This window comes from Falco cherrug, chromosome 1 (assembly GCF_023634085.1).
Source record: "Falco cherrug isolate bFalChe1 chromosome 1, bFalChe1.pri, whole genome shotgun sequence".
In the NCBI taxonomy this organism is placed as follows: domain Eukaryota; kingdom Metazoa; phylum Chordata; class Aves; order Falconiformes; family Falconidae; genus Falco; species Falco cherrug.
Window position 1 is genome coordinate 58013726 of NC_073697.1, and position 15696 is coordinate 58029421.

General features: G+C 35.2%; 1 protein-coding gene across 11 annotated transcripts in view; it reads right to left on the reverse strand.

Moving 5' to 3' along the window:
• Nucleotides 1-15696, reverse strand: part of FRYL (FRY like transcription coactivator) — a 185837-nt gene that overhangs the window by 24113 nt on the left and 146028 nt on the right. For all 11 annotated transcript variants that reach the window (XM_055715557.1, XM_055715549.1, XM_027797290.2 and 8 more), the window contains 11 exons: nucleotides 15245-15339; nucleotides 13414-14021; nucleotides 12673-12770; nucleotides 11558-11728; nucleotides 10341-10481; nucleotides 8006-8203; nucleotides 6612-6773; nucleotides 6254-6328; nucleotides 4554-4730; nucleotides 1702-1905; nucleotides 641-811 (listed from right to left, as the gene is read on the reverse strand). In XM_055715557.1, the coding sequence (XP_055571532.1) occupies nucleotides 641-811; nucleotides 1702-1905; nucleotides 4554-4730; nucleotides 6254-6328; nucleotides 6612-6773; nucleotides 8006-8203; nucleotides 10341-10481; nucleotides 11558-11728; nucleotides 12673-12770; nucleotides 13414-14021; nucleotides 15245-15339 (2100 nt within the window). The remainder of the gene's footprint in view (nucleotides 1-640; nucleotides 812-1701; nucleotides 1906-4553; nucleotides 4731-6253; nucleotides 6329-6611; nucleotides 6774-8005; nucleotides 8204-10340; nucleotides 10482-11557; nucleotides 11729-12672; nucleotides 12771-13413; nucleotides 14022-15244; nucleotides 15340-15696) is intronic.

The following is a 15696-nucleotide window of genomic DNA, read 5'->3' on the forward strand; positions in this document are numbered from 1 at the left end:
GATCAGTTTTCTGGTTTTTAAAATCTTTTGAATAATTTAAAAAACTCATGTAAAATAAAATTAAAGTACTCACAGACTTGCAGGCGGCCATTAGCTTGAAATTTGTCTCAGTCCACACAGGCCTTTCCAAAAAAGTATACCACTAGCATCTCTGGTCCTTTTTAAAGGATTATTTAGTGGAACCAACTGCTAACACAGCTGGCCTGAGGTTTTATTCCCGTATAGCACCAATCACATTAACCCAAAGAAAGCAAAAAAAAAAAAAAAAAAAAAAAAGGGGGTGGGGTGGGGTAGGGAGGTAAGAAAGTATTTGAAAGAAAATGTTGCTCAAGAAGGATTTCAACCGTATCAAATAAAAGCATCTTGAATATTAGCCTATTTTCATTCTGCACCATGAAATGATCATTATCAGCCCTTCAAGAGTATTTTTAACCTGTGGCAAGTTCCCTCAGTCCATCCCAAGCAGTTTTCATACTGAGGGAACATTTTGTAAGAACATTCCAACAGGTTAGAAATATTAAAAGCAAATCAAATAATCAGTGTAACAGATGAAAATTCAGTTGAAAAGAAAGCCAAAGTTGCTATTGAAACACTAGAAGGAGCCCAAATCAGCCATGCACCAGCCCGCATTTCTCCCCACCTCAGGCAGCTGGTTGCTAGAATTATCTAGAGGAGAAGCCTCCAAACTTGGGGTCTCAGTTCTGATTTGAAGCACCTCTTCTGTTCCCACACTGCTAGTGGAATCTTGAGACTGAAGTGATAGACCAGCATGATCTGATATTGTTTCATCTATGGCAGAATCGCTGTTTAACTAAGACAGAAAAGAAATGTTAAATTCTTCATAGTTTACTGAACATATAAATTACAGGGAAAATACACGTTAGTTTTGAAATAGGCTGTTTCAGTATGGTTAGCTATTTGAATTTATTTACATATTACGAGTTTAACAGCTTTACATTAAAAGCATTACAAGCATCACATGCATTTCTGTAACATTTAACTTTCAAGAGAAGTTTGAAATTATCCTTGAAATCCAGAAAATTATTTCCTTTCTTATTCTTAAAGGTCTTTGGCGCTGGTGAACTGCTAGACTGAAAACACTGAAGAGCAGAGCTCTTTGTTTTGGGCAACATTAATACAAACTTTGCCCAAAGTCTGAAAAGCAGCATACTATCCCTGCTGCTTCCCTGTTCAGTCAATTTTCTCCTAATTTTATTTATGTAATGCAGAGAGGCTTCCGAGTGACCAGCATTCTTGATTTTCGTTGTGTGTACACATGCTTCAAAATCTATAACCAAGTTTGCAATTTCAATGGTTAAACACAACTGAGGTTCCCATGGGATCCCACTTATTGCTCTTGTTCTTTTTCAGTATTTTATTTTGTTTTTTTTTAAAAACTAGGAATCCACAAAGACACATATTGATACATAACACATGCAATTTTGTACTTATATTGAAACAAATATACTAAATATAAAGACAGTAAAAGAATGTTGTACTAGAATTATAAACCTGTTATGTACCACTGACGTGGTAAAGCAACTCTTCCCTTCACTGATGTTGTTATGAAAAAGAAGCTTAGCCACATTAATTTAGTTCCTCTTTAGTTCACTTAGGCTGAAATTGTGAGCCATACTTATCCATTAAAAGTGCAAGTGAAAGCTTAGGTTCTCAGATTCCTTTCACAGACAAATAACTTACCATCTGTGAACGAGACAGTATCTGACTTGCAGTCAGGGCTGCTTCTTCTTCTGAGGACTCATCAGTATCTTCCTGGTTGGTCAAGTTCAAGCTGGGTGTGCTACCAGAGTACTGACATTCTTGAAGAGACGGTGTGTCACCTTTGTCAATACTGTCAAGAGAGCGCCTACGAACGCCCCAGTTGAAGTTGTCCATGCTTTCACCCTGTAATAAAAAAAGTTTGCACACATATGTATGTATGAATTTCAACATAATAAAATAGACAAATGCAACACAGAAAACACAAGTACTGAATGCATTATGAACAGAGTTTCAATCAGCCCTTTAATTTTATTAAAATTTTAAATACCTTGTTAAATGATGTTTGTAGGTAAATTAAAATATATGGCAAATGAAGTAGAAATCTTTTGAATATCTTCTTGGGAAGCAACTCAATATATAATCTAGAACTGTATCAATATCAGTTTTATGTATCTGACTAGCAAGTACAAACACACCACAGACAACAACAGATGAACAAGCCAGGGCACCAGGCTGCAACTTACCTGCAGCTCCTGGTTAGCAAAAAGGAAAACACATATAATTAGAAAGAACGAGGACAAACACTTAAAGATACTCTAGAACCAGGGAAAAATGTTTTATTACATAAGATTTGCCAACAGTAAAAGACTGATTCAAGCTCTGAAAAAAAAGCTTTAGTCAAAAAGCTAGTATTTGAAATAATTTATCTTTCTAACGGGAGATTGATTAAAAAAAAAACAAAACAAACTGATGACAAAACAGTAAAACCAGCATGCTTATGATACATTTTCTCTAGTGTAACATAGAGAGCAAGTGTTTCAACAAACATTAGATGAAATCCTTTAACTAACACACATGAATCTAAACTGACCACATCCAACTGACAAAGCACCATCAACATTAATTATATACAGGCTGTAGAATAACCGATGTCTTCATTAACTGTTTCACCAGCTACTTTGTGTCGGTTTTATGAAATAAAATCTGAACACCAATAGCGGGATCCTTTCTGTTTGCATATTTTAAAGCTGGGATACTTGGGTTTCAAACACCAACATACTAAGTGAAATTCATATCTTAAAACCAGTACTGTTTTAATTCACAAGTACAATAACAATCTTTCACTTTCTCAAGCACTCTGTCAGCCTTCAACAGTTCATCGAAGTAAGATGGAAAACCTGGTAAGTTCAATTTGCCAGTGTACAGACCGTTACTGAAATACCTCATCTAGCCCCAAATGTGCAAGTAGGGGTTCCAAAACTGCTCTGAGTATCTCTTGTAATGACTTAAGAGATCATAGTGATGCATTAAATATGCAAAGCAAACTAAACATTTTGTGGTCTCTTTCTCTTTTAGTGATTTGGTTTGCTCCAAAAAAAGTGACAAGTTATGGCAAAGCAAAAGAATCCCAGCTACAAAGTACTACTACTGTGGGATGCTACTCAAGTTTAATCTGAATATTACTCAGATTTTAATATAAATGGCCCAGTTCATACTGTTGACATTTAATTACTATCATCAAAGAACTTTTTATATTTTTGGTGTAAAACTAGGCAGCTCTTATATGAAGTGCACAACTTATATGTAACGCCCTAAATTTGTACAGTCTGTGCTTTTTCTTTTTGTGTGTGTGTGTGCAAGTATAGCAGCACTGCATGTTGCATACAGGCAAGCAATGAGAAAGAAACTGTCTTCTCTTCATTACGATCTGGTATTAAAATAACACAGAAAATTAAATTAAAGATTAACTTGATTTGGCAACATTTTCAACTTTTGGCATCCTACTTGCAAAGCCCCATCTAGTGTTAAAGTAGTGTTTTACTACTAATAAGCCTTGATTCTGAACTGTTTGACTACTTGCATTCAATATAGGAAATTGTATATGTATGGTGTGTGGTCACATATATGCAATAAACCATAATGAGCCTGTACTTTGGCTGAAGTGAAGCCATATAGAGAAAGCATGAATAAAGTGAGATAAAACTAAAGTATTAAGGGGAAAAAAGCAGGATTTTGTAAAAAGAGCTAGATTAATCAGGAGAACAACCACCTTAGTGTTTAGATAGGCAGATATTATTCTTAGTAGACCTGCGAGGGTCTCCATTACTAATTCAATAATTTGTATAGACTATAACAAAAGCACTGAAAGAAACTATAAAGCATTTGATTTCTTCTCCCCAATCCTTTTATAGTCATACTTTAAAGCTTCAGCAAATTCTGGTCTGAAGCCTTTTATTTATTCCAAACAAGCAACATTTTTTAACAGAACCTTTACTATTTCTTGATATTATTTTTATTTTACCTCCCCTTTCTTTTTTTAACAGGAGAAGTGGAGGAAATGCAAGAACTGCAACAAGCCAGATATAATGTAAAAGTCAATGCAAGCAATTATGGTGACCAAGTCAATCGTATATAATGAGATAGTATATCACACAGTTTGTAACTTTGAAAGCTATTCTTCATCTTTTCAAAATGCAGAAAAATATCAGGAACAAAGATTATGACATTTTCTTAATGTATTGTTCCATAAATAAGTGTTCTACTGCATGATACTCAGGTGTTCATCCTGTCATTGGCTTATACTGTCATATCACTTCACTTTCAGGTTAAGTCACTTAACCCCTCCAAAAAACACCCAACAACTTGCAACAACTTAACACCGCACAGTTTAGACACCTTTTTTATCATGCAAGTTAAGCTCAGTAACATCATAAATTCTTCCCAATTGGACTAGTTAGAAGAGCTGCCAATTCCTTAGAATTGCACCAACATAACCTTATTTTTAAGATGTTCTCAAACGGAAATACACAGAAGAAATCCCAAGGTCTCACCTCTGCATCTTCCAATTCAACATCTAAAAAGTCAAAGTCTTTAAAAACTCCAAATTGCTGTTCACTGGTATTGTCTTCTACAGCCACTTCCTCCTCTTGAATCACTTCTTCAGTTGTTGAAATAAGACTAGTTTGTTGATCTCCAACTTCCAAGTCTTCATTAGAAGAAAACACAACCTGCAGATACAGGTAAAAATAGAAATTAAAAGTTCCAACTTCTCCAAAAGTCAGATATCCTGCTTTCCTGCAATTTAATGGCATTAGCAGCAGCGAGCGTACCACTGTAACGATAATACTAGGGCACTGCAGACTGCAACTTGTTTCAAGACTTGCTGGATTTTATACTACATTTTTAAACCAGTGATATCATTGTCTCCTTAATGTAACTGAGAGCTGCGAAGGTTCAAATAAAGAGAAAAATATACCCCCAAACCTTCACCCAAACCTTCATTTTCATAACCACAATATTAATCAAACTTAAGAACAACAACAAAAAAAAATATCACAATAATCATCCAGCATTTCACAGGCCATACCATTTTTGCCTATCAGTTTCTGTGGAAGGACTGTATACCTATAAATAGGCACCCAATGCTGGCTTCCAGTGACAATAATCTTCACAAATTACAATTTGCTGTTTATTTCCATTTTTTATTTTTCACAATCCCTTCAGCTTCAGCTTTCAGGCATCTAATTTTATTTATTTTAACCTCCTCCACTAGATAAAATATGCAACTCTCATCAATATTTTTTCCCCAGCTAAGAACTTCTATGTTGCAATAAAAGGTATTCTAGATGATAACCAAGACAGGCTACTCACTTCATTTTAAAAGCTCTTAATGTCATCACCACCATTAAGCTTAGTATGCCAGTGGGGGTCTTTTCTATGCCATACACTGAAGTAACACCATCGCCCTATTTTTACTCAACAGTTAAGACTATTGTTCCTGCTGATACCCATGTTAATTTGAAGCCGTGTGATCCACTGGCCGTTTTCAATGGATTCGATGGTATTTTCAACACAGCACCAACATCCTTGCAGTCCTCAGCCACTGGCTGCTCCTTCTCGCTAAAGCACATCTTATTTATAATGGACTAGAATAGGGGAGACCTAGTTCAATCCCCTCATCTAGCCAAGACAATTAAAATTCATATGTGCAGCCTCAAACATGCAACACGCCATTCTGGAGTGGCAGTGTAGTCCTGCTCTTCTGTGAAGAAGTATTAAGGGTTAGTTTGATCAACAGAGCTCCTCAACATCAATCAATTTAATTTAGAGAGGAAAGATTTGAGTTCCAGTCCAAAGACTTTTAAAAAAATATAATCTTGGTTTGATAACCAAGTAAGATAAAAAGTAAGAATTAATCCTAGTAATTTATCCTTGCTTTAAAATGTATAGTCTTCCCCCTGTGAGTCTGACCTAAATTCACTGAGACAGCAACATGAGTTGTGGCTGAATTTAAATACTGTTTTGAAACCTGTCTAGTAAAGAATGGTGCCCACTGGACTTCTTGAGGAATAACAGCAATTCATGACTTATGATTTAATCTCTTTTTAGTTCTTCAATTGGATTTGTGAATTGTTGAACCAAAATCAGTTTGTCAAAACTCACTCTTCATAAGTTCATCAATACCTGAAAACACAAAGGCATTCTCACTGCTGGAATTTAAAAACCAAAACAAACCACCATCACCACTTACTGAAGGATTCTTGGGAAGACCAGATTCTGGACCACACAGAGAAAGCACGTTCATTAGTTTCTCCCTAGTTCTTCTCTGAAAAATATACCAAAGAAAAACACATAGCAAGGCATATGCTGGAGGTCCAGGTAAAAACGTAAAACGTCTGCATTTTTTAACTAGCCATCTCGCATGCTGACTTCAGTGAAAAGAATCTTACCATTTTTAATTTTCACCAGTATTAGCTTTTAGTTTATGCTATATTTACTGTTTTGCTAAGACACAGTATAGACTTCTAATTAAAAGTTAACAATTACTTTTTTAATGTTTATAAACACTGTCTATAATATATGTATAATGTGTTTGAGAGACAATGTACCTGAGATAGCTGTGGTCTCTTCCAGCTGACAGGAACTAATGCATTTGAATTGGAGCCTGATGAAGTTGAAGAAGTGCTCCGGGTGACAGCAATGACTTTTGGCTTCCCATTTCGACCAGCTGCGCTATGTTGATCACCATACTTATTCCCAATAATGGGTGTCTGTCAAAGACAAGAAATACTTTCTTAAAATTCAAATCCATATTAGTAGAGTCTACACATCTGATTTTAGAATTTAGAACTAGAATAGAATTTAGAATGTCGGAAGGTTTGTCTGTTTGATTTTAAGCAACCTATGAAGCCCATGACCTAATCCACTGAGCACTGGTACACTGAGAAATATAAAGCTGAATAATCCTATCCTGCATAGCAGGCTGCCATTCTGCCCACTTGTGTTTTTTTGAAATATGCAAGATTTATGCTGGCAATCCAGTTATATATTTTTTTAAACGCACTTTAAAAACAACTGTGTTCTAAGTTCAAAAGATGCAAAGCTTCTCTATAGAATCGTTCACAGACATGAACAAACTGTTCTCATAGACTAGCAACCTTACTAACACACGCACACTTCTGAAAACCAAAGATCATATTCAGCCTTTGTGACAGTAAATGCTACTCCAATGAACTCTGTGGGAATTCATCTCATCTTTCAATTACTTGCATTCACTGAAACATCCAGTAAGGAATTCACTTACCAATTTAAGTAATGCTCCTAAGACAGAATCTATACCTCCAATAATTACCTAGGGTCAGCTTCAACCAGGAGCCTTTACTGCTGATTACTTCTAAAGTTTCTACAATTTTACCATCCCTATATTACACTGCAGTCATTTGGCTACACTCCACTTTTCAGACATAGAATGAGTATCAGCTGTATTATTTCCAGTTCTAATGAACCCTAATTGGGGTGTTGTTTTTAACTACAGAGGCTTTTCTCCAGTTGCATCCATCTTGCACTGAGGTTCCTATATTCTGTATCCTACTCTCCTGTAAGTTTTCTCCCCCCTTCCAAAGTCATGCCAAAATTGCCATACAGGGTTTTAATCCTCTCAACCCTTCATTTGATAAAAGCCTGGAACGTACAGCTGCAAGCAGCAGCCAGCTGCAGTAGCCTGTTCTCTGACACTGCAGAAATACCCTTGAGAATAATCATATTGACTTTTAGTAACTAACTCTCCAGACATTCAAAGGGGGGGAAAAGGCAAAACCATAACATATAAAAATTCAAAAATTATCTTTCAGTATGACTCTAATTACATGTATGTAAAACTTCAACATCTGCCATTCTTAAAATCTGTATTTATTTTAATATATAAACGTGGAAGGCTAAAAGAAAACAAATCTGAGTTGGCAACAAAGTCATTATTGCATTATAATTTACATATAATAATTACCTCTGATATATCAAAATGAAAATCTAAGGTCTTCCCAGGTAGCTCCTTAGAGACATTATTAAAAATTTTCGTGAAAGAGATTTCAGGAGAACCTATGTCACTTCCATAAGACTTTGGAATATCATTTGGTACAACAAGGCTTGCTGACCGAGACACCACCAGTTTCAAAATATTAAGGGCTTCCTTCCAATATGGACTCTAAAGAGAACATACACAAATCACAAAATCACTTCAAACAAGGCCGCCATTTTTACTGCACAGTAGGACTTTGCATTGATTGACTGCAAGATTCCCAAAACCAAAAGTTCTGATCTTCTACATGTGGCTGCAAGGTCCTAGCACAGGTGGTCAGCTGTGGACCTTCAAGTGCTGGGAAGGCAGCAGCACGGTCATCTCATGGTGGGTGGTCAGGTCCAGCCAGACAGGCTCACCAGCACCGGGTGACAATGCCAGCTGCACCAGACTGTTCTATGTCCCTCGCGCCCTGTATTTACACGATGTTTTTTACCATTGTCTGAAGTATCTGCCCTTCATGCCCCAAAAGATAAAAATTCATAGCATTTAAAAGCAAAACAACTTCCACCTCCTGGCATCTTTAATTATTTTACACCTATACACAAGGTAAACAGAATTTGAAACAGACAAACTTTGTATTTCCTCAGACATTTTAAAGATCCTAAAAAAAAGAAAGGCAAAAACATTTACAAGGTTTTTACATAGTATCAAACCAATGGAGTGCTTAAAAAAGCCATGGCAAAAGTATGAGAGCTTAATAGGCAGAGCCTAAGTGAAGTGCACTCTCATTAAAATGATGATTAAGGTAAGGTAAATAATTCAGTAGTTTCAACTGGAGATTGTGGAGTGAATCACAGAAGAGACTTCCACCAAAAGCAGTGCCTTGGGAGGGCTAAGATCTACCCTCCCAAAGATGTTAGGGTTCTACCTGAAACTTAAAATTGTCCAGTTTTTGAAATTAACAGGATGCCTGCTTTGGTTTGTTTGGGGTTTTTGTTTGTTTGTTTTTTGTTGTTTTTTTTTTTTTTTTTAATGAGGATACCATGTTTAAAATTTAATATATTTCAATAATTTTTTTTTAAAAAATATTGCACGGAGAAAAAAAATGCCACTTTTAAGGCTCTAAGTAACAAAAGTCTCCAACAATCTCCTGAATTTCTGTGCATTATAAACATATAAAAACTAGTTGCAAACTTGAACCATCCTTGTAGCAACTTATATTTATTAAGATGCATTGTGATGGCAGTGGAAAAAACCCAGCTTAGTAGCACAACATTTAAACAAGACATGTTCATTTATGATCTTTTCTTTTGTCATTTATAGTGACGTGTTTTATTGTATCAAAAACACAAAAAATTCTCTGGAATATTTTTTTTGCTGCTACCATTAGTTTGATAGCTAACATCTTCTAATTAAGATTACATTCCATGGTAGCGTGGGCTTGCACACAAAGCTCAGATAAAGGTCAGAGGTGAAGCAAGCAGCCATCAGACTATAAAAACTAGAGTTAATGTTAATCATTCCATTTTGCCTAATGCACTCTGACAGGAGCATAATATCTAAAGTACATATCCATCAATAACAAAACATCCATGGAGCGCTACTTTTTCCTGGTTAATTATGATTAAACCATTTGACTGAAATACATCTGGCAGTAATGTAATTCTGGAAAAGAGAAAAGGGGGAAGGCGGGGAAAATGTGCACTGAAATAGTTTAATGCTCCAGGGATTTTTATAAAATCTTTCAGCAAGATGCTAGACTTTCTTCTGTGAAATAGATTTTCAGTAAATTGTGTTCCAAGTACAAAGGATCAAATTACCTAGGGCAAAATATTATTGCTCATCTTTTGGGGATTTTCTTTAATAAAAAATACACTCAAATTTGTTACGGTGCAACTTAATGTTCCTCACAGATGTATTAGCGAAAGTTGTTTAAATATGCATTTACCTGTAAAACTTCCTTTTGAACCAAAACATATACACTTAAATAAAACATTTGTGCAGTATTTAGCAGTAAGCATTTCTTATATTTTAATAGTTGAAGGATCATCTCCTTTAACTATATATGTAGACTTGCCTATATCTGTATAGATGCACATTCAGTCAGGTAACTTGACCCACAAGATATAAATCAAATTAGACAAATACACAAGCATATAGTGAATTAAGTACATAGGACAAAAATAAAATACTATGGAATCTGACTTTGAAAACTATTTTTATATCTGCAGTAAATTAATTCCTCCAAACATACAAGTGTAATTTCACTACCGCTTTGATAATAAGCAAAAAGGATTTTACAGTTTTTCAGAGTACCTACCTGAACATATTTACCAATCACTTTTATGATTTCCAAATTAAACTGCTTCACTGGTGCTGTGGATAGGTCAATATGACTCAGAAGACTGTAAATGATCTGCAGTAAGGACTGTTGCATACTGGATAACCCTTTCTCTAACAGCTAAAAAGAAGGTTTTTAAAATACAGAATTTAATTAGGGCCTAATGGCAGCAAAAAGTGAAAACAAACATTAAAGTATAGATAACTTCCATACAAATTTATTTTCCCATTCAAGAAACGTAAGTGTACCACTTCACGATCTTCAAAATTTTAACATCAAAAAAAAATGCAACAGAACAATGTTCTCTGTCCCAATTCAGTCTTTTACCTGGGTTTTGACACATTTACTAGCACAGATCTAAAGTACCTAATAAAAAAACACGTCTCACTAAACAGAAGTGTTCATACAAATTCAAAATTCCAAAGCTGTATGAAAAAACAACTACATCTATGCCTTAAAGAAGGCTGGTAAACACAATATTATGAACAAAATAAGTACATATAAAGTCATTCATGAGAATGTACAAATATTTTTAAAAATAGCTTCATCAGCTTGAGTTGCTGTGATATACTTCAAGTATATATTCAAAATCTTGAAGTAATATACTTCGAGAACCAGGTCTACAAGCTTTTTGACAAGCTACTTAAAGGTAATAAAGGTTTTCCTGTATGAATGGCTGAATTCTATAATTTAAATTATCTTTGATTATATACTATGCAATACTTACAATTGAACTGTGAAATTATTTTGTAAAGTTATGATAAGGACATCTTTAAATGTGTACCCGGCTAAAAAGAGGCCTCTTAAAATTTGCACTACGTACATTTTGCTAAAGACAAGACAGTGTGAGCATTTTATTCATGTAGTACAGAATATAAATATCTACTACTACAAAATATAAAAACACTACTACCATAAAAAGGGACCTTTCATTAGAGGGATTATGATTTCAATGTACATTTAAATTGTACACGCCAAAATGGCAGCAGTCATCCCTTTTCTATATTCTAGAACTTGTTAATGTTATTCTGCCATTATGGAAGGTGCACTCCCCGCCCTCGCCCCAGCTCCCCCCCCCCCCCCCCCCGCCCCCCCCCCCCCCAGTATTCAGAATCATGAAAAATAAGGAATTAGCAATGAGTATGTGCAATGTTGATCACAGACTAACATGAGATACACTTTTATTAAATATTTACCTCTGCAAGATAAGTTACGAGGTTAAATGTGGCATCTGAGAAAGAGTCATGCAAGTATCTACACACTACGTTAATCCAGTTAGAACAGTCTCTGGAATAACTGTGTGTACTGTATAAACTCATCATATGAGCCAGATTGGCAAGAGTTGGTGATTTCTCCTCTGCACAAACCTGAAAAGCAAAAACCATATTTAATTATATTAGAAATAACAAATTTTTAGCCTAAGCATTCACAAGTCATTATGCATTTCTCCCAGATTCCACTCTATTTTCTAGTAACTGAAATCGAACTAATCACACAAGCAACACCTACAGCTTCTGTTGAACTCTGGTACTGTACCATCCATGCTTCAAGTTTACTACTCATACCAAACTTATGTCAAGTACTCTCCCTAGCTAGCAGTGCAAGCATTTAAGGTACAGCAGTAATTTCTGGATTTGCACCAGGCATGTACTCCTTTGAGATGGCCAGCGCAGCTGAGTGATTTACGTATCACAGTTTGGACAGCCAGAGGGCTAGGGCTGCATCTCCTACCACAGACAGCACTTTCGCCCTCCCCTTTCCACATTCTTCCTTAAAATGCAGGCTGCCAGGCCAGCACACCACCAGCTTGGCTGCCGGCGTGCACCATGCGCTGCTTTAACAGACACTACCATTCAGAAATATTCCAAGGTTAATCGCTGTATACACGTAAAAAAAAAAGAACATACTACCTTTTCTTCTCTACCTACTAGCCTGAAAGGATCACATCCTTCTCAAATAAATTAGGAAGTGTTTAAAAATTGACTAGGTTTACATTTAAAATTACAAACTGAAAAATTAGACCAGTAAGAAAAAGTAATTGATAACGTTAATGAGGAAATCTGTTCTTTACATCTAAGTTTTACAGAATAAGCTAAAGGTGTCTTTTCATTGCCAAAGGGAATCTCAGGGGTTGGTATGAGGTCCAACTATATAAATTAGGACTAGGTAACATCTTTAAAATATGACCTTTTATAGTCATTTCCATATGACTATTATAATCACATAGAAGTATTACATAAGGGAGCAGAAAAATACAGAAATAATGCTGGTATAGACTCCTGGATATTTCTCCAGGCATCATTTTACCTACCTTTGCTATCCTGTCAGCTGTTTCTTTACAAAACTGAGTTGGGTTATCAAAATGTTGGATCAGATGAGGAAGTAGGCACAAGATGTTTAGGGGAAATCCTAAACACATACATAAACACAGTTACATGAGCCCTAAAGATTTTTACTATGACTTAATTTAACATGGAGTTATCTGTCATTTAGGAACCCTTACAGCATGATGCACACATTCACACACATATATATATTATACATACACATACATGTACCTAAGTGTGTATGTATGTAGAATGTATGTAAATGTCTGTGTTAGGTATAAATACACATAAGATGAAAATAAAATCATCGCTGGATGAATTAAGCAGAACCATGAAACTGGACAGCTTTAGGCAGTACAGCCACATCGTTTCTAAAATGTGTAAATGTTTGAAATAGTACTAACTGAGTTACTTAGCACAACATCATGAAAAATACTACACATGCTCTAAAAACTCACTTGTAGGCAAGTTTAAAGTAAGTTAATAGTCAATACATAAAGTTTATGTGCTGTATTTCCTGACAGATAATCATAGTCTGTAATGTATTTGCACTATCTAACACTGTAGCATTAACAACTGCAAAAAGCATTACTGAAGGGTGGTTTTTGTTTTTGTTTTTGTTTTTGTTTTTTTATGGCAAATGCATGATTCTGCTGATGTTGATTACACTTAAATAAATTTAAAAAAATATGCATTTTCATTACATATGCATTTACTAAAGATACCTGCTAACTGAGAAGGATCCACCAAAGCATGCCTGGAAATTGTGATGAGTTTACTGAGGAGATGAACTGTCATTTCTTGTGTAGATGCTGAAGTAAAGCCTTTAAGGAAAAGCTGCTGAAGGCCTGGAAAATTATTCCATTTCAGTTTATTCTGCACCTTCTCTATCTTTTCCCGACTCTCTGATTTATCCAGAGGCAAGTGAATAAGAAGTTTGTTGAGTAGCTTGAGAGCCAAAAGGTATTCATACTCATAATCTGACTCTAGCAATGAAGCTGCAATCCAAAATATGGTGGCCATCAAGTTGACAGGGTCAGTAGTGGGCTGCACATCATATATCCCTCCCTCTCTCAGGGAGGAAAGGCTTCTAGTCCTGGCCAAACTTCCACCATGATTTATCCTTCCATCCATTATATCCAGTGTGTTGCTCCGCCGACGATCACCTCTCCGCTCACTGATTAAATTCAGTCTCAAAGAATTACTCCTTGTATTGCTGTAGTATCCCAAACAACTGCCACTATTAATGGGACTTGTGCTTAGGTTTATCTGTCCAGTGCTTTTCCTATTAGCTGCATACTTGTTTCCCATTACAGATTCATGGTATGAGGTTCTAAAATAAAAATCAGTATTATATATTATTCCATGCGAAATATTTAATAACCCAGTTTAGAAAAAAGGAAGAAAGGAAGAAAGATGTGTCGCTAATCACATATATACACATACAGTGAATACTCCCCTTCATCACTGGAACAGTATTGTATATGAAAATACAGAATTTCTACATATATTAACAAAATATCCTTACAGCGTAAGGACAAGACTGTAGCATCCCAGTATCTCTGCTACCAAATCTATTCATTACAATATCAGAATACCAAAATAGTTACATAACAATTCAGTAAAATCAGAAAAAGCCTACAGCATGTAAAAGATTATCTGAAGACCCAGCATTCCAGCTTACTTATAGATGTGATAAAGATAAAAAACCAAATGAATTAAAAAATGAAATTATTTACTTATTACCTCCTATTTGTCTGAAGTATCTGACCTAGAAAAAACAACACCTTCCAGTTCTGATACTATGAAACTGAATATATTCCTAGAAGTCTCAACATTTCAAAAAATTTTGCTATGAAAGCATCTGTACATTTAGGATTTTTTTTTTCAGTTTGATAAAAAGTCATTGAGCTAACCACTCAGACTGTAATGAGACACACAAATGACTCTGTTCAATTACACTTCTATATGGACAACAAACCTGAGGCTTAGGACAGAAAAGCATTTGCTGTGACTGAAGAAATTTATTCTGTATTAACTTTGGAATGGAAGTATTGCAGTATAGGAGTTTTCATTTGTGAGCCTTAAATTATCTTTTAAAGATTGGTGCCATTACCTTCATTATACGTATAGGGAAAAAAATAAGACCTCAAAAAAAATCACACTATTAATCAAGGTCAGTAGGGCCCAATTTAAAAAGGAAGTTCTAAATATACTCAGTGCCTTTATTTTGAGACGTTTTAGAAGAACTGACATTTCAGGATTGAGCCATAAAGAACATCTTGAACATTTTCCTTTTTCTTTTTTTTTTTTTTTTTTAAATTGGACCCAAGAGGTTGGAAAGGTAGCAGAGATCCTTTTCAGAAAATCTAAGTTCTTACGAGTTTTGCTTAAGGCAGAATCATAAAACCATAAAAAAGCAAGCAATTTTGGTATAAGGGTACAATTATTCTGCAAAGACAGCAAGAAATCATTTCATTACATTTGTAATGCAGATCTTTAATAATTCAAATGTGTAAAAATGTGTAATGTAGCTTGACTAATAAAAGAACTTACTGAGAAAGGGCAGAAAGCAGATCATAATGCTTCATGGTTTCAGCCAACGTATCAATAGCAGACTCTAAGGTTAGAAGCAGTTCTATGACAAAACCCTGGGGAAAGCCACAGGTCATTATTAATTACGCAATATGCACAAGGAAGGTCACAGATCTACTGAGTAGCGCTACAAAAATATAAAATCTGTATCTGTAGTTAAATTGTTATTTCATGCTTTAATTAGAATGCAGTTTTGATGAGGCAGCTCAAATTAGCAGTGTATCTTCAAGACATGGAAAAGCTTTATTTCTAAATATTTATAGAATTCATTCTGTTTTCATTATTTTTAAGGATGAACTTAGGGATGGCGTCATTTAGACTCTTCTTTAGGTGTACAATGACACTGAGTTGGACAGCTGTTAACACTTAATCAGTTCTTAATAAAAGAGAACAAATTATTTTTAATACGGCTG